The 26,123-nt window shown below is 32.7% G+C and overlaps 1 protein-coding gene across 1 annotated transcript; it reads left to right on the top strand.

Moving 5' to 3' along the window:
- The first annotated feature begins 14,401 nt into the window (after positions 1–14,401).
- LOC140440528 (ADP-ribosylation factor-like protein 16) lies at positions 14,402–24,185 on the top strand. The gene is made up of 2 exons (XM_072530908.1): positions 14,402–14,803; positions 23,816–24,185. The coding sequence occupies exons 1-2, from the start codon at positions 14,492–14,494 to the stop codon at positions 23,996–23,998; spliced, it is 495 nt and encodes a 164-aa protein (XP_072387009.1). The 5' UTR covers positions 14,402–14,491; the 3' UTR covers positions 23,999–24,185.
- Positions 24,186–26,123: the final 1,938 nt, after the last annotated feature.

Raw genomic sequence — 26,123 nt, forward strand, 5'->3', positions numbered from 1 at the left:
AGAAATGATCAGACCTCATCCTAAAGCCGGGCCCAGGACTTCAAAAAAGGGTAGAAAGGGAGCAACTACGAAAATTTTTACAGCTACACCAGAAAAACTTGCGCTTGAAGCTAAAGTTAGAGCTAAAGAAGAAAAAAAATTAGAAAAATAGCAATAGGCCAAAGTAAGAGCACTTAAAAAAATGACTAAATAAAAACTTAAGGATTTGAGGGAATCTTCAAGTTCGGGGGGGCAGTGACATTATGTTACCATCGTCAGAGTCTGAATATGATCCTAATGATGAAATACAAGTAGAGACAGATACTGAATGTGAATAAGAAGCAGAAGGTGACGAGTTTGAATTGAGTGTGTAAGAAAGAACGAGGATTTTAAAATCAAATTTGCTTAAAAAAGAGATGACAAAACCTTTAAGTGGCCAGAAAAAGAAGACATGGGTGAAGTCGCAAGGGGCCCAATTTTAAAAAAGTTACCAAGCCCGACTTTTAGGAGCGCCAGTAAGCGCCAAGGATGTTTTGTCTTTCCTAAATCACTGAGAATGTTCAATTTTCAACAATAATTTTTTTTTTCACTTTTATAACCTTAAGAGGCATCCTGTCCAGAGACGATCGCCCGCTGCCTTGCGGTAGACACTTTTCGATAATAAATATTAATGACTCTCTTAGATTTCTGGTAGGACTTTACACGATATGAGTTTTGTGCATCAGTTTTCATATTGTATAAATATTTTAAATTAATATTCCGATTTAATTTCAAAATCTCCTTAATTTTTCTATTAAAATTCTTGTTCAATAAGTTAAAGCAATAAATAATATGTGTCTCCGTTTATTCTCTTATCTCAAAAATTCTTCTGATCGAAATACATATTTTTCAGTGTACGTAATCGTATTTGAAAAGGAATTATTTGCAGGTTTTTTCCTCAATGTATCTGTAAATATTATTTTAACAATTTGCAAATAATTACGTCGAACTGTTGACTTACAATGGAGTACCTGTAATTGTTTAAACACATTAGATTTACTATTCTTAATTTAACGCGTACTTACAATACTTATTTTAATTCGCGAAGCGTAAAACATTTGTTCTGGTTTTCCCTCATTACCATTTAACTTCTTTGGTAATAAGACTAGGACAACTTTTGACAAAACTACATTTAGACTAAATTAATAGAACTTAAAGTAATAATAATAATAATAATAATAATGTTTATTTACTTCCCAATATACAATATACAACAATGTTACAATATGATAGTTCAACATAATACAATTACAAATTAATTCTAAGTTAAATATTTTGTACAAACAAATAGTTGTTAGCAAATAAACAGAGAAGAAATTCCCTGATGAACCAGAGGTTGTGTTCAGGGATTACACTCATTTACACTATTCAATATTTGTTCTACAGTACCATTAGGTTGATAATACAAAAAAAAAATTGTTACAAAGTATACTGTATAGTATTAGTTATATGATGATTTTAATTAAAAAAGATCGCATTCAAAATTTCAGATCCACTGTTCTTGAGAAATTTTGTAAAAATGGATTTAATCATGTTAAATGAGTTGATTTTTCTTATGTAAGTTTTATACATCTCGGGTAAATAATTAAATATTCTAGGAATGAAGTAAGAGAAATTGTGTTTTCCAATTGATTTATAAGTACTAGTAATTTGGACATAGTCATGAACTTTTCTTCTAGTGCTGTAAGTATGATCTATTGATTTTAAGACATGTTTGTTTTTGTATGTAAGCAAAATAATGTTTAACAAATATAGCTGTCTAATACTAAAAATATCTGCTTTCTGATAAAGAAGTTCTGAAGAATATAAGCGAGATTTTTTTAGCATTATTTTCAAAAACCTCTTTTGTAATATTTCAAGTTTATTTAAATGAGAAGCATATGTTCCACCCCATGCTAAAATGGCATATCTAAGACGTGACTCTATCAAAGAATAGTATATTATCTTTAAGTAAGACAAATTAAGAATATTGCTGAGATATCTAAATTTGTATAATAACATTCTTAGAGTTTTACATACCATATCAATATGTACATCCCACTTCAAGTGACAATCAATATAAACTCCTAAATATTTTATGTATTTTTTCCTATTTATTTTAATGAACGCGTTATTATAGCTTAGATTTAATTCCAAAAAGTCGGGTAAATTGTTTTTGTATATTGAAAATGGTATGAAATAAGTTTTATCAGTATTAACTGTCAGTAATTTCCTATTTAGCCATTCTAGAACCTTTATAGTTTCTGTTTCTGCTAAAGTTTTAAGTTTTTCCCAAGAATCACTAGTGTAAAGTATGACAGTATCGTCAGCAAAACAAATAATCTTTCCATTTATTTTCATTGATGCTAGATCATTTATATATATTGAAAACAGTAAAGGACCTAAAACAGTACCTTGCGGCACACCATACTCAATGATTTTTTCAGCACTTACTTTGTTATTAATGTTGACAACTTGCGATCTATTTTTTAAATAACTTTGAAATAGTAAGTACGGTATGCCCCTTATTCCCAGATCATCCAAAGCACTTAACAACTGCTGATGACTAACAGTGTCAAATGCCTTAGCTAGATCCAAAAATATCGCTAAAGTAGGAGAGCCATTTTCCAGCATCTTATATAAATAATCAGTAGCGGACGTTATAGCATCTGAAGTGGAATATCCCTTCTTAAAGCCAAATTGGTTTGGAGACAGCAGGTTAAACTTTGTAAGATATTGATTTACTCGTTCTGCTAAGGCCTTTTCAAAAATTTTTGCTAGGCTGGTAATAAGTGATATAGGACGATAATTTTGCACCAATTTTGTATCACCTTTTTTAAATATAGGTATAATTACAGCTTTTTTAAAAAGGTCAGGACATATACCATGTTCAAATATTTTATTTATTAAATCAGTTATCGGATCAACAACATAATTACAAATGATCTTTAACAGATCGGCGGAAATGTTGTCTATGCCAGGAGATTTTTTTGGTTTTAGGGAATAAATAATACTCTGAACTTCTGATTTCGTTACGGGTTTTAGAAAAAACGTACTATGACATGCATTTTTTGGAGGATCAGGAGAAGATGATATTTTAATACTTTTAGCAAGCGTGCACCCTACATTACAAAAATAATCATTAAAAATATTGCTAATATTCTGACTATCAGTGATTACCTCATTATTTTGATTTAAAATGGAATTAATTTCACTTTTTGTACTATTATTATCCAATTTTTTAATAGTATTCCACAGACCTTTAGAACTATTTTTATATTTTGTAATTTCCGTATGAAAATAATTTTTTTTTGCCTCAATGATTAGCTTATTTAATTTATTTTTGTAAATTGTGTATTCTTTTTTTAATGTTAGGTCTTCTGGGTTGTTCATAAAATGTCTGAAAAGTTGATTTTTTTTATTAACCGATTTTACTAAGCCGTCTGTCATCCAGATATTTCGCTTAACTTCACATTTTTTTTTCTTTATTTCTTTGGTATTTTTATTAATTAATGAAATGAGGGTGTCGGTAAAATTATTAAGGAAAGCATTAGGGTTATTCATATCAGAACAGTGATCCCAATTTTGAAAACTAAGATCTCTTTTTAAATCATCATAATTAACTATTTTCCTAAACTTAGTTTTGCATTCAATTTTATTTTTTTCAAAAGAAAAACTTACAAATGTTGCTTTATGATCAGTCACGGAAAGATCCAGAACAGCTGGTAAAGTATTATTATTAATACAAAACTTACTTTTTACAAAAATATGGTCTATACAACTACGAGAATCGCCCTGAACTCTAGTATTTTTATTTATTAATGATAAAAAATTATGTTCACTCAATATACTTAGATACTCAGAAGAATCTGGTGCTATATTTTTGATATTAATATTAATATCACCCAATAAAACATGATATTTACAAACATAATTTTTAGTGCTCTCTAAATATTTATCTAGACCAATACAAAAATGCTCTTCATCTGTCGATGGTGGTCTATAAATTAATGTTAATATTGTATTTTGATTATATTTACCTAATATAGTTATTTCTAGTACCTTACATACACTAATGTTTACAACCTTCCACGTAAATCTTAAATTCTTTTTTATGTATACAACGACACCATCATTTTGATTTATATCTCCTTCATTATATAAAATGTTATAATTATCTATTTGAAATAAAGATTTATCAGGAATAATCCAAGTTTCCGTTAGACATATACAGTCAAAATCAAGTGTCATCTGTTGTATATTTAACCGTAACTGATCTAGATTTTTATTAAGGCTTCTAATATTTTGGTGTAAAATGGTAAAATTTTCATTATTTTTACCTGTATAAAAATCCGCAGTTAACTTATTAAAATCTTCTATATTTTTAGGTTTATGAGTAATTACGGGAATGTAGTCTACATCACGAATGTATGGATCCATACTATAACAACAACTAAAAAAAAATTGATAATGAAATACCTAAAAATAATTGTCTTACAAAATTCTAGCACTTACTGCTTTGCTGTCGAGTATTAACTCTTTCTTTGGTACCTGAAGTAGAGTTGTGTCTTGATTTTGGCTTTTTTCCTTCTTCGTGTCTATCTTCGTTTTTGTTCTTCTCCACTCCTCGTAGTACTTCTTTATGGTCTACAATATTTTTCTTTTCCGAACTCTTTTTTTCTGATTTACTTTTATCAGTATCTGATTCCTTTGTCAGTTTTTCAGTCAGTGTAGTTATCAGGTTAAGGTTTTGTTGTTGGGATTCTTTCTGTGATAAAGTCTTCGGCGTAGCTAAGGTAAATTGTGAGATGCTGTCTTCAAAAAATGTTTTAGAATTTGGTGTTGGTGTTTCTGGTGCACTGTGTGGTTTAGGTTTTTCTGATTGAATATCATCTTCATTTTCATCCTTTTCCATATTTCTCAAGTCTTTAGCAGAGTATTTTTCATTATTTATGACTAAGTATTTGCCACGAATTTTAGCATAAATTTTCTTTTCTCTTGCTAGTTTAAGATGTGTAGTAAGAAGATTATAGTAAAGTGGTTCCGAAATTATTTTCTTGTGGCATGTTTAAGTTGAATATTCGAGATTATGTGAGATTAAACCACAATTGATTGTAATGATATTTACATTTTACATTTGTTTTGATGTTTCTATCTCAAATCTCTAAATCGGTTTAAAAAAAAACTATTAAAAATAAGAAATTATATTAACCTCTGGATGTTTATTAATTATTGTTACAATTTATGTTTCACTATATGTTCCAATCTTTAGACCTTCGGGTTATGCTTTTTTTTTTTTTTTTTTTTTTTTTTTTTTTTTTTTTTTTTGGTGGTAAATCTTCTAAAGACCGTACCAGGCCGTGTCCCCGTTAAGGATGACCTGGCGTGAGTTGGATTCAGGGTGGAAGGATCCTTCCGCACGCAGTCCCCCCAGAGGAGTCGTGCTCACAGATACACCCATAGCTCCCTGCCTGCCAACTAAAGTCCACCCCCTTTTATACAGGCTACTCATGCGGTAGGTCCTCTTCAGACCGGTGCATCGCATGAATAGCCCATCCCCTCTCTCTCTCTCTCTCTCTCTCTCTCTCTCTTTCGCCCTCTCTCTCACTCTCTTACCTACCTTTGCTGTAGATTCCTCTCCAATATTTCCTTCTTTCTGACAATTTGAGTTACTGCCTCCAATATTGCCTTGTACTCAGTCTCTCCTCTCATTGCTACCTGCATTATGGTATTTGTACTTACCCTACCTAGCTTTCTGTACAATTCGTTTCTGTCCTCATCAAATCTTCTGCACTCGAATACACAGTGCTCGGCCGTATCAGCCACTCCACAGTCTGTGCAATTTCCATCCGCAACCTTCCCTATCCTTTCTAGATAGGCCCTGAAGGAGCCGTGCCCTGTTAGGAACTGGGTGAAAAAGTAATTGGTGTCTCTGTCCCCGCACTTCATCCAGTCTGCGATATTTGGAATTAATACCCTCGTCCAGGCCGCTCTATGCTCATTTGTCCATTCTTCCTGCCATTCCGTTATGCTCCTATTCCTGGCTATTATTTTCTCCTGCTCATCCTTCCCGTAGGTTTCTGCCCTTTCTTTCACCATCAAGTGGATGGGTAACACACCCGCGATCACTTGTATGGCCACCGTTGATGTTGTTCTGTATGCACGTGCTACCCTTAGCAGTGCTTTCCTTTGGGCGTTCTCTAGCATTCGTCTATATTTCTTGATGTTAAGCACTTGTTGCCATACCGGTGCCGCGTAAAGTATAGTAGAGTGGACCACTTCCATTAGAATTCTCCTTTTGGCGGTCCCCGGACCCCCCACATTGGGCATAATCCTTGTCAGCGCCGCAGTCCTCACCTCTGCCTTGCTAACGACATATTTCACGTGCTCGCCAAAAGTTCGCCTCGTATCTAGGACTACTCCCAGGTACTTCACTTTTTTGGCAGGTACGATCCTTTCTCCCTCCAGGACAAAAACTATATGGTCTCTGGCCCTCGGACCCTTGAGAATCATAGCTTCAGTTTTCTCGGCCGCTAACATGAGATCTCTGCTTCCCATCCACGTCTTCACTTTGTTGAGGGCTCGATTCCCTCTCTGCATGATTGACCAGTTTTCATCGTGTTCCACCAGCACCACCAGATCATCCGCATATGCTATTGCCTGTACGCCGGTGCCCAGGTCGGTCTCCAAAATCTCGTTGTAAAGAACATTCCAAAGCAATGGCCCCAGTACGGAGCCTTGCGGCACTCCTGTCGTGGTTCTCATAGAGTTACCTCTCGCAATGTTGATGCATCTATCTGTGAAGTAGTTCCTAACCAAATTCTGCAAATAGGAAGATATCCCCAAGTCGCCCAGTAGTCTGACGATAATTTCCCAGCTAGCGCTATTAAAAGCATTTCTTATATCAAGGAAGAAAGCCACCATCCATCTGCTCCTACATATGGATATCTCCCTCTTGATCCTGCTTATAGCCTCTACCGCAGATTTCCCTTTCCTGAACCCATACTGCCGGTCGGATATGCCACCCCTCTCCATTATTTCCCTCTCTAGCCTTGTCTTCACAAGAATCTCAAAGACTTTGCCTAAGGTATTTAACAGGCATATAGGTCTGTACGCCCCGGGCTCCTCTAATTCCTTTCCTGGTTTAGGGATAAGTATGAGATTTGCCGTTTTCAGGTCTCCTGGGAACTCTTGTCTTCTTAGCAGGTTGTTCATAATATCCTGTACCCATTGCACTTTATCCTCAATGATGGTTTTTATTATCTCGGGTACCACTCTATCCGGTCCAGGCGCTTTTCCTGCTTTGAGCGTTTTGCCAGCTTCCGTCACCTCTTCCCTTGTGAATTCAGTCACCGGTGTCTCTAATTGGAGTGGTATAAATCTTACTTCTTCCCTCTGTGGGAAAAGAGCCTCAGCCAGTTCTTTCCTTCGACTTTCCTCGATCTTAAAGAAGCCTCCTGTCCCTTTAAAACTCTTGACAACTATTCGGTAGGCGTCTCCCCAGATATCATTTTCAAGATTTTCGCAAAGTTCTTTCCAACATCTCCTTTTTTCGCCATTTATTTCTCGCACCAGCTCTTTCTTCATGGCTTTTAATCTTTCTACCTCCTCTTCCATCGCTCGATGCCTCCCTCTGTCCCTCGTGACTTTTCTTCTTAGCTCGATGTAGCCTCTTCTTATTTCTTCAATCCTCTCCGTCCACCAATAGGGACGACTGTTTGCTCTCCTTCCCCGCGGACTGCACCTTTCTGCTATATCTTAGACCTTCGGGTTATGCTACATGCATATCATTTGTCACTTTTATACATATACCTTCTCCGTGTTACCAAAGAATATACAGGGTGAGTCATGAGGAACTTTACATACTTCTACCATATGTAGAGTCCCTCAGGGAGCATATCATGTGGCCACTAAAAAATGTCAACTCCTCTTCTTTATTAATTAACAGGGTGATTTGTGTAATTGACCATTTATTTCATTTTACTGTAGTGTTTATACGGCTCATTTGATTTTTTTAATTTTTGCATGATACAGTTCACTACTATCAAGCATTCGACTGGTATTAGCTAAACTAAAAAATTCCAGGACTGGCTTTGGAAAAATTAATTTAGGGATTCGTATTAAATATTACACAAAGTATAAATTTTTTTTAAAATGCAATAAGTGATTTTCAAACTACATAAATAGCCAATGAAAACGACATATGCGACAATGTTGTCGCACTTTTATTAAAGTTTTAGTGAACGATCAAATCTTACCAAAAATAGAACAACCATAATGAAGTATCAAATTATAAGGTATTAATTTAAACAAATGTTATAAATTTCAAACATTTTAATTAAAATGAGTTCCTACAACATAATCTAATACGTAGAAAATTAACATCTTTACTGTCAGTTTGTATTATCTCTACGATAGAATCAATTGTTTTTCAATTTTAAATTTTTACTCATAGATCGTATTGGGGCATTATTTTCGATAAATAATAAATTAAATTGATTAAAAAGTCAAACCTCTTGTATGTGTTAGTTATTGTTGATTGTAAATGATTAAAATTTTATGTCAAATAATAATACATTGCATCAACTGTACTAAATAAAAATAAATCTAAAAAAGTTTAAAATGAAGGTTGGCGTTGACCGTTTGACGTTTCTTGATATTTTATACCCATTGTCATTATTGTCATTATCAATTGTTATTTATATGTACAAGAATACATATTTCTTCTGTCATATCTACGTTAAGTACATTGTGTTAGTTTTGGTAGAGCTTTTGTTACTTTCGTTCAAAATGCCACATCAGTTTTCGACCACAGAATATGCAGACATAATATTTGTTTATGGATTCTGTAATGGGAATGGTAGGGCTGCTAGTAGAGAATATCGCAGGAGATTTCCTAATCGTCGAACTCCCAGTCATCCAACATTTGGGTCAGTTTTTAATTATTTGCGAGAAAATGGCACTTTTCCTAGTGGAACAACAGAGCGACATGTAGATGAAGCGCAGGAAGATGACATTATGGACGCCGTTACTATGAACCCTACAATAAGCACTAGACAAGTAAGTCGAGAACTCAATGTTACTCAATCAAAAGTAAGTAGAGTCTTACAAAAAAATAATCTATACCCATATCACATTCAAATGGTTCAGCGACTACATGCTGGAGATGAGATCGATAGGTTGGAATTTTGTAGATGGATTAACAATTCGAATAATCGACCAACGCTATACAGGACACTATTTACAGATGAAGCCCAATTTACCAGAGACGGGATAAATAATTCACGAAATTCACATGTGTGGGCAGAAGAAAATCCCCATGCTATTCGAGAACGTCGTTCTCAGTTAAGGTTTTCGGTTAACGTGTGGATTGGTGTCATAAATAACCAATTAGTAGGTCCTCACTTTTTTGATGGTCCTTTAACAGGGCAGGTCTATTTGAACTTTCTACAAAATATTTTGCCGAATTTGCTTGCCCACGCGAACGTTGCTATCCGAGGGATGTATTTTCAGCATGATGGGGCACCCCCACACTTTTTACTGGCATTGAGACAACATCTCAATAATGTTTATGGCAACAGGTGGATAGGACGTGCAGGTCCTATTTCGTGGCCTTCAAGATCCCCTGATTTCAATCCCGTTGATTACCATATTTGGGGACGATTGAAGCAACTAGTTTACGCAGTGAATATTAATAACCGACAACAATTAATTGATAGAATTATACATTGTTGTAATACTATTAGAAACGATCCCCAGAGTATCCGTAATTCAATACGTCAATTAACAATTCGGCAACAAAAATGTGTACAGGCTGCAGGGTTCCATTTCGAAAATCTATTTTGAATTATTTTTATTTTGTTACCATTATTGTATCTTTTCCAGTTCTAATTTATGGGTTTATCATAACTATGTACATATTTTTAGTTTTTTTTTTAAATTGTTCTTCGTTATTGTTAGTAGTTACTGTTTTTTGTTGTGCAGTGACTCAGTTTATCATTTCAATTAAAATGTTTGAAATTTTTAACATTTGTTTAAATTAATTACCTTATAATTTGATACTTCATTATGGTTGTTCTATTTTTGGTAAGATTTGATCGTTCACTAAAAATTTAATAAAAGTGCGACAACATTGTCGCATATGTCGTTTTCATTGGCTATTTATGTAGTTTGAAAACCACTTATTGCATTTTAAAAAAAATTTATACAGTGTGTAATATTTAATACGAATCCCTAAATTAATTTTTCCAAAGCCAGTCCTGGAATTTTTTTAGTTTAGCTAATACCAGTCGAATGCTTGATAGTAGTGTACTGTATCATGCAAAAATTAAAAAAATCAAATGAGCCGTATAAACACTACAGTAAAATGAAATAAATGGTCAATTATACAAATCACCCTGTTAATTAATAAAGAAGAGGAGTTGACATTTTTTAGTGGCCACATGATATGCTCCCTGAGGGACTCTACATATGGTAGAAGTATGTAAAGTTCCTCATGACTCACCCTGTATACGCATATGCATAGGCATACACATATATTGTACCGACGCTTCAGAGAAAGTGTTCCAATACAGACGTGTTGAGACTAATGGGTAAAGAGATGTTATTGTTATCAACTGTTAAAAGGAAGAAAGCGTCATATCTGGGCTATGTGTTTGACAATAATAAGTAAAATCTCTTCAGCTTATAGTGAAAGGCAAGACTGAAGCACAGTATATTGCTTAAAAAGAACTGGAAACCGTGGAAAGAATTTGTTGTGTTTTAGTCGTGCTGTTTTAACGTCACCGCGGAGATATAATTGTACTAAAAAAATACCTGCGATTTTTATTATGGATCCAGCCCAGGAGATACAACTTTTGCCGTAGTTAGATGAAATTGAAGCAGAGGAGAATGAAAATAAACCTGGTTTACAAGATAAAGAAGACAGTGATATAGGCCAGTGTAAAAATTTAGGTAATAATACAGACTGAATTTTCTGCAGATTCTGATGACAATGATGTGACTTCTGTTGGGTGATCCAGTTTATCTTAGAAAAGATGGTATAACAAAATGGGCTGTTCATTCACAGCGAAAAACCAGTCGCACACGTAGGTGCAACATAGTTACTCGTCTACCAGGTGTAAAATAAACAGCGAGAAATATGTCAACACCAATTGAATGCTGGAAATTGTTTTTCTCTGGCGAAATGATAAACAAAATTGTGCAACATATCAATACGTATTTAGTAAAAATGCGCAACAAGGTTTCTCGTGAAAGGGATGCAGTATGTACCAATAGTGATGAAATTAAAGCACTATTTGGCTTGTTGTACTTAGCTGATACTTTTATAGCTTCTCATGTAAATCTGGACGATATTTTTCGGACAGTTATGTCAAAGAAGCGATTCTATATCCTCCTTCCTGCACTACGCCTTGACGATATCCAGTCCAGAACAGAACGACGAAAACATGGCAAACTTGCACCCATTAGAAAAGTTTTCGACGAGGTTTTGGAAAAGTGCATGGCTTGCTATACAGTTGGAATGGGCCGCTGCATTGACAATATGCTTGAATGTTTTCGGGGAAAATGCAGCTTTCGTCAATACATACCCAGCAAGCCGACAAAATATGGGATAAAATATTCGCACTTGTTGATTCGCGAACTTTTTAAATAGCAAAGTTGTAAATATATGCTAGAAAGTAGCCAAAAGGCCCCTTTGAGATAGATAATAGTCCTAGCAGTGTAATTAAATGTATGATAGAACCAATTGCCCTTACTGGACGCAAAATGACTTACGACAACTGGTTTACATCCATTCCACTAGCTACTGACTTGCTGCATAATTACAGGATAACTCTAGTAGGAACCCTGAGAAAGAATAAACTACAAATTCCTCCTCTTTTGTAGCTACAAAAGGAAGACCACTAAACAGCAGCATTTTTGGTTATGGTAAAGACTATCTTTTAGTATCATATGTTCCCAAGAAAAACAAAAATGTTCTGACGTTTCATGATAATGACATAATTAATGAAGAAACGGGTGAAAACTTTAAGCCGCAGGTTATAACCTTCTACAATACGACAAAGAGAGCAGTGGATGTTGTGGACCAGATAAAATTTAATTACTCCGTTTCTCGAATAAGTTGCAGATGGTCACTGACAGCCTTTTTTTTATTGATGAATATTGCAGGATTAATTAGTCAGGTAATTTATTATAGCAATACTAATACTAAATTAGAAAGCCGCAAATATCTAAGAAAAAATAGTACAGATATCTTTAGACCCCTCCTAATAAGTCGTGCGTCAATAACAACATTGCCAATATTATTACGACTTTAAACAAGACGACAAACAGGTCTTCCTGGTGAAGAAACTTCAGTAGCAACTGCAGAAACTAAAGATAGAGTCAAATGATTTTATTGTCCTCGAAGTAAAAATAGAAAAGCCGCTTAAAGGTGTGCAGACTTTTCAAAATCTATTTGTGGTGAACATATAATATTGACGAATTCTACCAAAACTGTACTAACGGCCCAGAAATTATGAAATGCGAGGTAGAACACGCTATAAATAATGCTAAAATTAGAAAAGCTTGTGGTCCAGATGATAATGTGGTCCAACTGAGTTGCTGAAACTAATAGAGGATGATAACATAAAAGTAGTAGTAAGACTTTTTAATTCAATATATAACACAGGAGTGATTCTCACAGATTGGCTCAAATCCATCTTTGTCGCAATACCTAAAAAGCACAATGCGAGAAAATGCTCAGAATATCGATTAATTAGCCTAATGAGCCACACTCTTCAAATTTTCCTAAGAATACTTCACAACAGAATTAGACGCAAATGCGAAGAAGATCTCGAAGATACCCAATTTGGTTTTAGAAATGCTATGGGAACCAGGGAGGCAATTTTTGCGCTTAACATCCTATTACAAAAATGCCGTGACCAAAGAAAAGATGTATTTGCATGTTTCGTGGACTTCGAAAAGGCATTCGATAAAGTACAGCATGTAAAATTAATGCAAATACTGAAAAATATCGGAATAGATGACAAGGATATTCGTGTCATTAAAAATTTGTACTAGAATCAAACTGCTATCGTAAAAATTGGAGATAACTACACCGATGAAATCTCCATACAACGAGGAGTCAGACAAGGTTGCATTTTGTCGCCAACATTGTTCAATGTTTACTCGGACCATTTATTTAAAAAGGCACTTGAGAGACAACCATATGGAATAAAAATCAACGGGGAACTACTTAATGTGATTAGATATGCAGACGATACAGTAAGTATTTCAGATAATATTGAAGGTCTCCAAATTCTGCTTGATCGTATTCACGAGGTAGGAGAGGAAATAGGCATAAAAATAAACTCAAACAAAACCAAATTTTTGGTGTTTAGTCGTGACCCACATCCCGATGCAAAGCTTCAAATAAACGGAGTCCAAGTTGAGAAAGTCCACAAAATGACATACTTGGGAACTGTGATAACGAACCAACTAGATCGAGACATAGAAATAAAATGTAGAATAGCAATGACTAAAACTACTTTTATGAAAATGAAGTAATTTCTTTGCAATAAGCATCTCAGTTTAGAACTAAGACAAAGAATGGTTAAGTGCTATGTTTGGTCCGTACTTTTGTATAGTGCAGAAGTATGGACGCTAAAAGTATCGATCATGAACAAAATTGAAGCATTGGAAATGTGGGTTCATAGACGAATGCTGAGGATACCTTGGACAGCAAGGAAAACTAATGAAGAAGTACTAAGGAGCGTCAATAATAATAGAGAACTGCTAAAGACTGTTAAACATCGAAAAATGTCTTATCTAGTAAGGGAATGACATATAGTAAGAGGAAGTCGATATAAAATATTACAACTGATCCTTAAAGGCAAAATAGAGGGCCGTAGAGGCGTAGGAAGAAATCAAGTTTCTTGGTTAAAAAACATGTGAATGGATACAGATATCAAATACAGGACAATTATTCCATATTGCAGAAGATCGACAAGCCTTCGCAATGGTGATGGCCAGCGTCGGATAATTCTGATATGGCACGCGAAGAAGAAGGTGAAAGAGAAGGTTTTACTTTTGTTATACAATTTTTTGTATATGTATTATTTCATTAATAAATAGTACATACATTCATGTTATTTTTCATTAATAAAAATTTTAGAGAATCATCAACCGACTAAATTTCGTTAATTATTGAATATCCTAATAAAATATAATTAAATAAGAAGAAAATGGCGTCTGAGCGCAGCGCTCATATGCGAACAATCGCGTCATTTCCTGATACGCAAACAATAATGGGTTAAAGAGACAATCGTGAATGGAAATACTACGAAATGTCAAAAATATCGATCAAATTTATTACGATTACTAAGCAACAGCACATTGATTAATTCAAAGAAACTACAAAAAATAACAATACGATATTTTGCAAAGTGTTTGATATTAACTATATAAATATAGGTATATGTAAAGACGTGATATTCGATATTACGTTCAAAATATGATTATATGTTTGGGCCCCGTTGGTTCCGGTAAAACACTTCTTCTTAAAAGCCTTCAAAACAGCGGATGTATCGACAAGACAACCACTGGAGTTCCAACGACTGGCACAGATATTTTTAACATACGGATCGAAGATAAAATATACCAAATACGAGAATTAGGAGGATCTATGGCACCAATTTGGCCTAAATATTTCGGAGATATCAATAAAATAATTTACGTCGTCGATGTGTCAAACTTGTGTCAGATTTCAGCTGCTTGTGTTCTGTTATATACAGTTCTGGTTAATCCACTTTTGAAAAACGCACCCGTAAGTACTGTGGTATTATTCCTAAGATATTAAAATTCATACTTAAATAATATTAGTAATATTCTACATTGCGTTCTTGTTTTAATTGGAATTGTTTTCAATCTGATTCGGGAACACACGCAGTATGTCAAGTTTAACAAAATACCTGGGTTTGCACAATTGAAAATAATCCAAGCGTGGCCTTAAACATAAATAACAAAGCTGACCGATATCGTCATAGGAAAAGACGATTGTAAAAATGGTAAACGATAAGATTAGGAGAGTTAAGTTAATAACTTAATGTCGAGATGTGGATCTCTTTACAGAAGAAGAAGAAGAAGTTTTTTTATGCAAAAATAGGGAAAGCCCTAATATACACAAAAATAATCAATTTATAACATTCATACATAATAAGAATATAGTACATGCAATTATTAACAATATAAAACAATAATATACAGGGTGAGTCATGAGGATCTTTACATACTTCTACCATATGTAGAGTCCCTTAGGGAGCATATCATGTGGCCACTAAAAAATGTCAACTCCTCTTCTTTATTAATTAACAGGGTGATTTGTGTAATTGACCATTTATTTCATTTTACTGTAGTGTTTATACGGCTTATTTGATTTTTTTAATTTTTGCATGATACAGTACACTACTATCAAGCATTCGACTGGTATTAGCTAAACTAAAAAATTCCAGGACTGGCTTTGGAAAAATTAATTTAGGGATTCGTATTAAATATTACACCCTGTATATATTTTTTTTTAAAATGCAATAAGTGATTTTCAAACTACATAAATAGCCAATGAAAACTACATATGCGACAATGTTGTCGCACTTTTATTAAATTTTTAGTCAACGATCAAATCTTACCAAAAATAGAACAACCATAATGAAGTATCAAATTATAAGGTAATTAATTTAAACAAATGTTATAAATTTCAAACATTTTAATTGAAATGATAAACTGAGTCACTGCACAACAAAAAACAGTAACTACTAACAATAACGAAGAAAAATTAAAAAAAAAAACTAAAAATATGTACATAGTTATGATAAACCCATAAATTAGAACTGGAAAAGATACAATAATGGTAACAAAATAAAAATAATTCAAAATAAATTTTCGAAATGGAACCCTGCAGCCTGTACACATTTTTGTTGCCGAATTGTTAATTGACGTATTGAATTACGGATACTCTGGGGATCGTTTCTAATAGTATTACAACAATGTATAATTCTATCAATTAATTATTGTCGGTTATTAATATTCACTGCGTAAACTTGTTGCTTCAATCGTCCCCAAATATGGTAATCAACGGGATTGAAATCAGGGGATCTTGAAGGCCACGAAATAGGACCTGCACGTCCTATCCACCTGTTGCCATAAACATTATTGAGATGTCTCACTGCCAATAAAAAGTGTGGGGGTGCCCCATCATGCTGAAAATACATCCCTCGGATAGCAACGTTCGCGTTGGCAAGCAAATTCGGCATAATATTTTGTAGAAAGTTCAAATAGACCTGCCCTGTTAAAGGACCATCAAAAAAGTGAGGACCTACTAATTGGTTATTTATGACACCAATCCACACGTTAACCGAAAACCTTAACTGAGAACAACGTTCTCGAATAGCATGGGGATTTTCTTCTGCCCACACATGTGAATTTCGTGAATTATTTATCCCGTCTCTGGTAAATTGGGCTTCATCTGTAAATAGTGTCCTGTATAGCGTTGGTCGATTATTGTTAATCCATCTACAAAATTCCAACCTATCGATTTCATCTCCAGCATGTAGTCGCTGAACCATTTGAATGTGATATGGGTATAGATTCTTTTTTTGTAAGACTCTACTTACTTTTGATTGAGTAACATTGAGTTCTCGACTTACTTGTCTAGTGCTTATTGTAGGGTTCATAGTAACGGCGTCCATAATGTCATCTTCCTGCGCTTCATCTACATGTCGCTCTGTTGTCCCACTAGGAAAAGTGCCATTTTCTCGCAAATAATTAAAAACTGACCCAAATGTTGGATGACTGGGAGTTCGACGATTGGGAAATCTCCTGCGATATTCTCTACTAGCAGCCCTACCATTCCCATTACAGAATCCATAAACAAATATTATGTCTGCATATTCTGTGGTCGAAAACTGATGTGGCATTTTGAACGAAAGTAACAAAAGCTCTACCAAAACTAACACAATGTACTTAACGTAGATATGACAGAAGAAATATGTATTCTTCTACACATAAATAACAATTGATAATGACAATAATGACAATGGGTATAAAATATCAAGAAACGTCAAACGGTCAACGCCAACCTTCATTTTAAACTTTTTTAGATTTATTTTTATTTAGTACAGTTGATGCAATGTATTATTATTTGACATAAAATTTTAATCATTTACAATCAACAAAAACTAACACATACAAGAGGTTTGACTTTTTAATCAATTTAATTTATTATTTATCGAAAATAATGCCCCAATACGATCTATGAGTAAAAATTTAAAATTGAAAAACAATTGATTCTATCGTAGAGATAATACAAAGTGACAGTAAAGATGTTAATTTTCTACGTATTAGATTATGTTGTAGGAACTCATTTTAATTAAAATGTTTGAAATTTATAACATTTGTTTAAATTAATACCTTATAATTTGATACTTCATTATGGTTGTTCTATTTTTGGTAAGTTTTGATCGTTCACTAAAAATATAATAAAAGTGCGACAACATTGTCGCATATGTCGTTTTCATTGGCTATTTATGTAGTTTGAAAATCACTTACTGCATTTTAAAAAAAATTTATACAGGGTGTAATATTTAATACGAATCCCTAAATTAATTTTTCCAAAGCCAGTCCTGGAATTTTTTAGTTTAGCTAATACCAGTCGAATGCTTGATAGTAGTGTACTGTATCATGCAAAAATTAAAATAATCAAATGAGCCGTATAAACACTACAGTGAAATGAAATAAATGGTCAATTACACAAATCACCCTGTTAATGAATAAAGAAGAGGAGTTGACATTTTTTAGTGGCCACATGATATGCTCCCTGAGGGACTCTACATATGGTAGAAGTATGTAAAGTTCCTCATGACTCACCCTGTATAACATAAAGCATGACTAAAAAACAACTACCTAACTATTAGTGCTTTAGATATTAATGGTCCATGAATTTGTTTTTAAAAATTTGAATAGGTGAACAACTTTTACCTGTTTGAGGAAACTTATTAAAAAGATCAAAATCCTTAAACAACAAAGAGATTCTTGAAGCATCCTTTTTGTTTTCACAATGTGTAAATTGCAATTACCTCGAGTAGGGTAATTGTGAATATCACAATTCCGCGTGATAAATTTACAAAAGTAAGCTGGGGCCAAATTATTTACAATTTTATAAATGAACACCATTCTTAGGTAAAAGACCATTTGTTGAACTAAAACCCACTGCAGCATGCTAAATATTGTTGCTATGGGTGTATATCTGCTTCCACCAAGAATGATTGTCATTCCACGATTTTGTAATTTTTGCAACTGGGCCGATTGATTTAAATTGACGAGAAAAATAACCGATGAGCAAACATCGAAGTGAGGTTGAATAATTGCATTTGAATCTGTAATTTTAGTTGAAGTTGATAAATTTTTAGATATTCTTAATAACCAAAATATTTATGATAAAAATATCCCAATAAAATAGAGTTGCCATATAACTATACTAGCCAAGTACACACAAATACTCACAATCCAATGTTATTACTGTTTGATATGTTTATGCTTTACTAATATAAACTACTTTTCTAATTAAAGAAAACACAGCTATAAGGATTTAAAATATCTAAAAAAAAAAACGGGTGTGGCAGTCCAGTGGGACTGCCGGTATAATTTATACTTCTATACACGCGTTCGCCGTTAAAAATTTATATAGGAGTCAATCTGCACAATCATTACATATGTCTTATATAGGTATATGGTGCATCGTTTGCTGTATATAAACATTTGACCTGTAATAGGAGTATAGTAAATGAAGGATTGTATCTCAATATTTTAATAAAAATATATATTTTTATTTTTATATATGTATAAAAGGAGTTGAATGCAAAAACAATACTCTGCAGTACACTTTACACATACTCTGCAGTAAAATTCATTGTTTATTTTGTTATTAATATAAAAATTACAATACAATAAATACACTGCAACACAATTCAATATAATAATACAATATAAATTAAAATGTAATATTCATAAGTATTTAAAACTGCCAATATACATAACTTACTTTACGAAGATAAAAATAAAAAACCAACAACTCGGATTATGTTGTAAACTTTCATTTTATTTTAAAATTTATGTTTTTTGCGTATATTACATATATTTAATAAGATAACCGTGAGGTTTTTAAATATTTTAAAAATAAAAAAGGAAATTCATAATTGGGATTCGAACTCACAACCACCAGCGTATGAACCAAACACGTAAAAGGATTTGCCAATTAGACATGACACTAACGAATTTCAAAATTGACAGTTCTCGGTAAAACAGTGATTATTCTGAAATACAAAAGCCTAAAATAATTATAAACGTTTAATTTTAAATAATACAAAACATATCACATAAATAATAATATTAATACATATTATATTATATATAAGATTATATATATACAATATTATATATATATATATATATATATATATATATATATATATATATATATATATATATATATATATATATATATATAATATTAAATAATATATACAAAAGGAACATTCTGTCTCTCTCTCTTACTCATTATCTTACATTATGTAATGGTTTCACAGATTCACTCTCATGCAAATTTCCAACGCCGACCGTGCGTATAGAAGTATAACTTCAAAAAACAAACTACAAACTTCTATGTATAGCTACCAAAGTAAATCTCTGGTAAATATCTGTAACAAAATTAATAAAAATAAAATTATATACAACAGAATGAAAATTCCTATTAACGAAACTCACATTATATTAGAAAATACAACCAAACAATACAAATGTTTTAATTATTATACCAGTTACAAAACGACTGTCTCTATTTTCCTTTTTTAACTAGTTTATACATCTTAAAGACAGGTTCGTTATCGACGAATTACAAAAAGCAGTAATTTTAAACGTCCAACCTTCAAAATATTATTTTAACCAAATACTTGCAATGAATCACATACTTGGATTTAATTGACAACAAGACATTATAGAAAGCATTATAGACGATATCAGGAAGTAATTGGTCAAGTAAATAACCAATTACCTGCTGTAAATTGACTTATTTAAATGAAATAGGTGGATCATTTAATGAATCATCATCACTCAGAAGTTTCTACTAAAGGATCACACCTACGTGGAGACTGACACTGTCCACGCCCTGATAGAGTGAAAGAGCAAAAACTTTATATCTTTCTATTTCTATTTTAACGCCCTAGGACTGGCAGCAGTAAGTCGGATAAACCTCAATGAAATATACCGTACATAATATGAAACTAGAATATTTTAAAAATTTTAGGTCTTTGTATAATGTCAAAACATCTCAAAATTCGCCTTTTATTAATAGAAAATGAGAGATTAACAAACAAGTTCTTCTGTCAAACTGTGTTTAACTTCAAGTAAAACAATACAGCATGGGAACTCTGTTTAAGAAAAGTAATTTTCATTATGAAAACCAGGCGATTGACATTGTTAAGTTTCAAAGGCGACACTTTACATTGCCAAAAGATTTGTAACTCTTATCACACAGTCCAATACCTATATCACAACAAAAGTATAATCTGCCATCTGTTCCTAAATTTTGCCATTATTTTTATCAAAACTTAAAGCAGTCGTTTGTACAATATCATAACGGTTAAATACATAGAAGTATTATTTGTATTTGTAAAGGTGAATTGTATGGTTAAATAAATTTTGCAAGTCAAATAGTATTGTAGTTGTTATTGAATACCCCAAACTAAGTCTTACACTACAATAACTTTATTAGAGGGTAAAATTATTATCAGATGTCACTATTTGCGTCTATACGAAGCCATGTTAGAGTTGCTTCCTAAGACAGAGAAGATTTATTTTCACGTTCAGAGCGACTGCGAAAGCCGTTCTGATGCGGCCTATTAGGCCGAAATAATCGTGAAATCAAATCTTGACTGTTTTTCCTTTTTGCTCCGATATACTTTGTACGAGTACTAGAAACCAATTCGCTAAGAATTTTGCTTAGTTGATGAGATGTTGTGGAATGCAATTTTTAGATTCCCCATGTCTCTAATAACATCTTTCAGATGTCGCTATTTGCCTCTATACGAAACCATGTTAGAGTTGCTTCCTAAGACAGAGAAGATTTATTTTCACATTCAGAGCGACTGCAAAAGCCGTTCTGATGAGGCCTATTAGGCCGAAATACGTATAAGCGCATGCGCAGGCGCCCTGTACGTGAAATCAAATCTTGACTGTCTTTTCCTTTTTATTAGAGTGCTACAACACTATAGCCATTAAAACGGTTAAAAAACACAGAAAAAAATTTGATTTTTAATTATCATAAATGCGTTATGTTAACAACAATAGATAGAAAGTTCTATTAAAATATTGTTTCAATATCTCAATAACTAGCTGCAGCAATAACACTTTTTGGTGAAAAAAAGTTTAAAACTGCTCTGCTGTTAAATTATGAAAATGGACATAGTGTTATATCCTTCCGAGGTTCAGATATATACATATATATATATATATATATATATATATATATATATATATATATATATATATATATATATATATATATATATATATATATTGAGATGATGTGTTATTTGTGAATGATGTTTTAATGAGTGTTTTTCAATAATATATTTATACACGGTTTTTACCGCGGTTCTCAAAGAATTAGTTTGTAAGCACTTTTTGGAATTATCTTTATTATATCTATTATGAAACACACATATATATTTAACATAGCCAATGTAAATTTAAAATAAACTATCTTTAAATTGAAATTCTTATGAAACTAATTAAATTCTATAGACAATGTAAATTTTAAACAAACTATCTTTAAAATTGAAATTGTTATGACACTATTAAGTTATATTAACAAAATTTTGTACCTTTCTGTCACTGAATGCCTAAATGAACTGTTCTCCACTATATAGATTTTAATCACCACTCAATGTCTTCGTTCTCAGCCTCGGTTATCCTTGTTGTTGTGAAATTACTTTTTCCAATTATCAGCTTCCACCAATTTAAGATATTTTTCTTCTTAATAGCATTTATATTTATTCTTCTTTTTGATACACCAATATCCAATCACGATATAATTATTATAAGTTGATTTATACTAATCTCCAATCATAATATAATTTTTAATTTCTTCCAATATCCAACCAATATTCTTCTAATACTTTCCAATACTATCAAATTTTAATACTAAATCACTGATTATTGCACACTTTATACTTTCTTTCTAATCACTAACTGTAACTAACTGTGTCTGTCTTCTTAATAACTAATTTTCTGACTGCTTACTGACTGACTGACCTGCTGACTGAACTCTTTGAATCCAAATCACCGAGTATTTATACCTTTTCAATGTTCCAGAACTATCTGGCAAGAAATCCTATTCGAATTGTTCTATTTCCTCTATATGAATATTCTCGAAAAAGTATATCTTCGATCCACAGACATAAGGAGAAGACACAGCCACAGACATATTCGAGAAGGTTCTACCGTAAACAAAGGTTAAATTCTGTATTCTAGAGAATTCTTTACTTTTCTATCGAGAATTTTATTGACATTTAGGCTTTTCAGATCAGAATATAAACTTATGTGTAAATTTAAACAACCTAAATTAATAAACTACACTATTTCAAATCCGTAACTATATGTAAACTAAACATTTCAAATTAACAAATAACCCCACTTTATATTCGTAATTATTATTTAAATGTCTGTCACTTTCAGAGTATGTATATCTGGTTGCCTATGCACATGGCTCACTTAAATATATTTACAAATATATTTACAATATTATAATTATTAAAAAAAACTTTTTACACTTATTATATGCTAATTTCTTAAAAATGCCCTCACATAAATAATTTTTATAATAGTCCCTAGTATATAACTTATTAAAATAACCAAATACTTTTTATATCTAATATTATCTAGTGTGTAACTTATAAATTATTTTTAATCACTATTTTTCTTTCTCCTATATTCTATATCATTTCAATATATATATATATATATATATATATATATATATATATATATATATATATATATATATATATGTATATATATATATATATATATATATATATATATATATATATATATATATATATATATATATATATGTTTAATTATAGTAAACTCTAATGGTGATTCCCCAATGTCAGTTGGTTAGTCAGAGTCCATCTGAGTTCATTGTTTCTTTAAGTATTAAACATTATATACAAATCTAGCAACAATGAAAAATAGAAAATAAGTGTACAAGTTGGAAGGCAACCGTAACGTCCTAACGACTACAGAACCATCACATCACTTGATCAAAATATGAGAGTCTTCTTTATTTTACTGTTCAGATCAGCTTTTGATCTTCACCTATCCGTTGTAAAACATTTTCATTAGAACTCGATGCGTCCATGAGATACACATCATTCTTCTGTAACACCACATTTTGAACGCTTTTCTCATTTAAGTGGCACCCTAAATATGTGAAGTTTTGGACTTTCTAGTGGTTTATCATTTTTAAAGAAAATAATTAGGATTTTAAGACTAATTCAGAAATCTGTGCTAATCATTTCAATTCGTTTAGAATTTGAAGCCTGGTTTCGTCAGTATATCGGAAATTATTCAGAAATATCCCATTTACAAAAAGTTCATCTTCAATATTTGCCATTGCTTCTATAAATAGATATTCAAAGTAAATATTGAGCAATAAGGGTGCCCTGTCGACCTCTTCTCTAGGTTATAAATGTTTTAAATTCCTAAATACTAAATGTTTCAGATTCTTCTGGTGTTGACTAAAATGGATGTCAGCTATAGACAAATGAGAAATGAAGCTTTATTAATGCTGCAGATGAAACGGTTGCAGAAGGAATTGGGACCAAAAATAACGATAACAGAATATAGCTCCATCACAGCAGAAGGAAAGAAAGATATTCTCAATTGGATAACTAAAAAGAAGTAGAAAAAATACGTTACTTTTAATATTTCTTCAAGATTGTAATTATTTTATTATTGGACCAAGCAAAAGTTAGGTTAAGTTGAACAGCAGCGTTTTTCTATAACAAAGTTCCTACTTTGCCCCACGTGTTACTTGAAAAGATAGAAAACTTATCAAATTAAATACACGCATCATTTGGCGAAGAATATGTTGTATAAGCCTCAAGTGAATTATGCTTATATGTATTGTAAAATTTTGCATTTTTAATATTGATTATTTAATTACGGCATCTAGGTATATAACTGTAAATAATTTCCAGGTTTTTCCCGAAGTCACTATTAATTTATAAAACTGAGCATGTATTATTTTAGTTACGAGATGTCACCGATAGCTGTTCTTAGTTGGCCACCAGGTACAATAGCTCCCGGTTTATCATTATCATCATCACCATCATCATCATACAACCACTGTTTGCGTCCATAATCCGACATAGGCCTCCTCAAGGTTATTCCATTTATTTCTATCTCATGCTAATGCAACCAAATTCGTCGAGATTCTCTGGATATCATTTGACCAATGGGTGAGAGGTCTACCTTAGCTACGTTTATTATTCCTTGGCGTCCGTTTTAAAATTTTCATTGTTCATCTCTCATCTCGTAATCGTGCTACATATCCCGTCCATTTTCATTCAAGCTTTGAAATCCGCTCGAGAACATTATTCACCTTTGACTTTGACGTATATCCTCGTTTCTTACCCTGTCTATTGGTGGTTAAGGATAAGAATTTTGGCTCCATATGTAAGGACTGGCAAGATACACTGGTTGAATGCCCTTCTTTTAATTCTAATTTAAAAATGTATCTTAATTTGTTATAGGCAGATTTTCATTTAATGGGTACTGGGCTGGTCATCATTTTGAATTTGGTTTTAATTTTCAATATATATACATTAATACATTCACCACACATGTTGGGCAACCCACTGCAGGTGGTTTCGCTTAATTATAGTGGTAATATCTTTACCACCAAATATATGTTTGTAGATATTCTGCAGTTCAAAGTTATATCTACGCCTCCATATTCCGTTCTCACAGACCGCTCCGAATCTCTTGCGTAGCACCTTTCTTTCAAATGCGCTACGCAAGATATTTCTTTTCAATATCATATTCTATAATATAACCTTTAAAATCCAGTTTTTTACGCCGGCTATGTTATATTATTGGCGTGCTGATCGAGTACAGCACGCCAAGATGATGCAAATACTAAAATAAACAGGAATTAACAACCAAGATCTAAAAATAATTAGAAGTCTCTAGTAGAATCAGACAGAAAATCTCAGAGTTCAAGGTGAACACACTGACTATGTGAAAATCATGCGTGGAGTGAGGCAAGGCTGTATTTTGTCTCCTCTAATCTTCAATCTGTACTCTGAAAGAATATTTATTGAAGCTTTGCACGAAACTGAAAAAGGTATTCTACTAAATGGTTACCGGCTAAACAACATCAGATATGCAGATGACACCATAGTATTTGCGGACAACTTAGAAGACCTGCAAGTTTTTATGAACAAAATCACGCATTACAGTCAACAATATGGACTCAATATAAACGTTAAGAAGACAAAGCTTATGATAATTAGCAAGAAAAGAATAACAGAAGGTCAACTCTACGTCAACCAATCCCCTGTAGAAAGAGTGACGCACTACAACTACCTCGGCACCATAATAAATGAAGAATGGACCAACAACCAGGAGATTAGAGCACGTATCGGAAAAGCTAGATCCACCTTCAATCGGATGGGGGCCTTCTTCAAGAGTCACAACCTCTCTCTTGATACAAAAGTAAGAATGCTGCGATGCTACGTCTTCTCTGTCCTTTTTTAGGTGTTGAATCGTGGACCTTGAACGAAGATATGTGCAGAAAACTGGAAGCGTTTGAGATGTGGCTATATCGGAGAATGCTTAAGATTCCGTGGACTGATCGAGTCACAAATGAGGAGGTCCTCAGAAGAATGTATAACAATCGAGAATTACTGACCACCATCAAATCTCGAAAGTTACAGTTCTTCGGACATATTATGCGAAATGAATCTCCTTCAAGCCATCCTGCAAGGAAAAATATTTGGAAAACGAGGTCCAGGAAGAAGAAGAAC

Source organism: Diabrotica undecimpunctata, chromosome 5 (genome assembly GCF_040954645.1).
Source record: "Diabrotica undecimpunctata isolate CICGRU chromosome 5, icDiaUnde3, whole genome shotgun sequence".
Lineage (NCBI taxonomy): Eukaryota > Metazoa > Arthropoda > Insecta > Coleoptera > Chrysomelidae > Diabrotica > Diabrotica undecimpunctata.

Coding starts and splice junctions, on each gene's coding strand:
- LOC140440528 (XM_072530908.1), top strand. CDS start 14,492: ATGATTATATGTTTGGGCCCCGTTGGTTCCGGTAAAACACTTCTTCTT. Junction 14,804..23,815: donor CACTTTTGAAAAACGCACCC/GTAAGTACTGTG, acceptor TAAATGTTTCAG/ATTCTTCTGGTGTTGACTAA.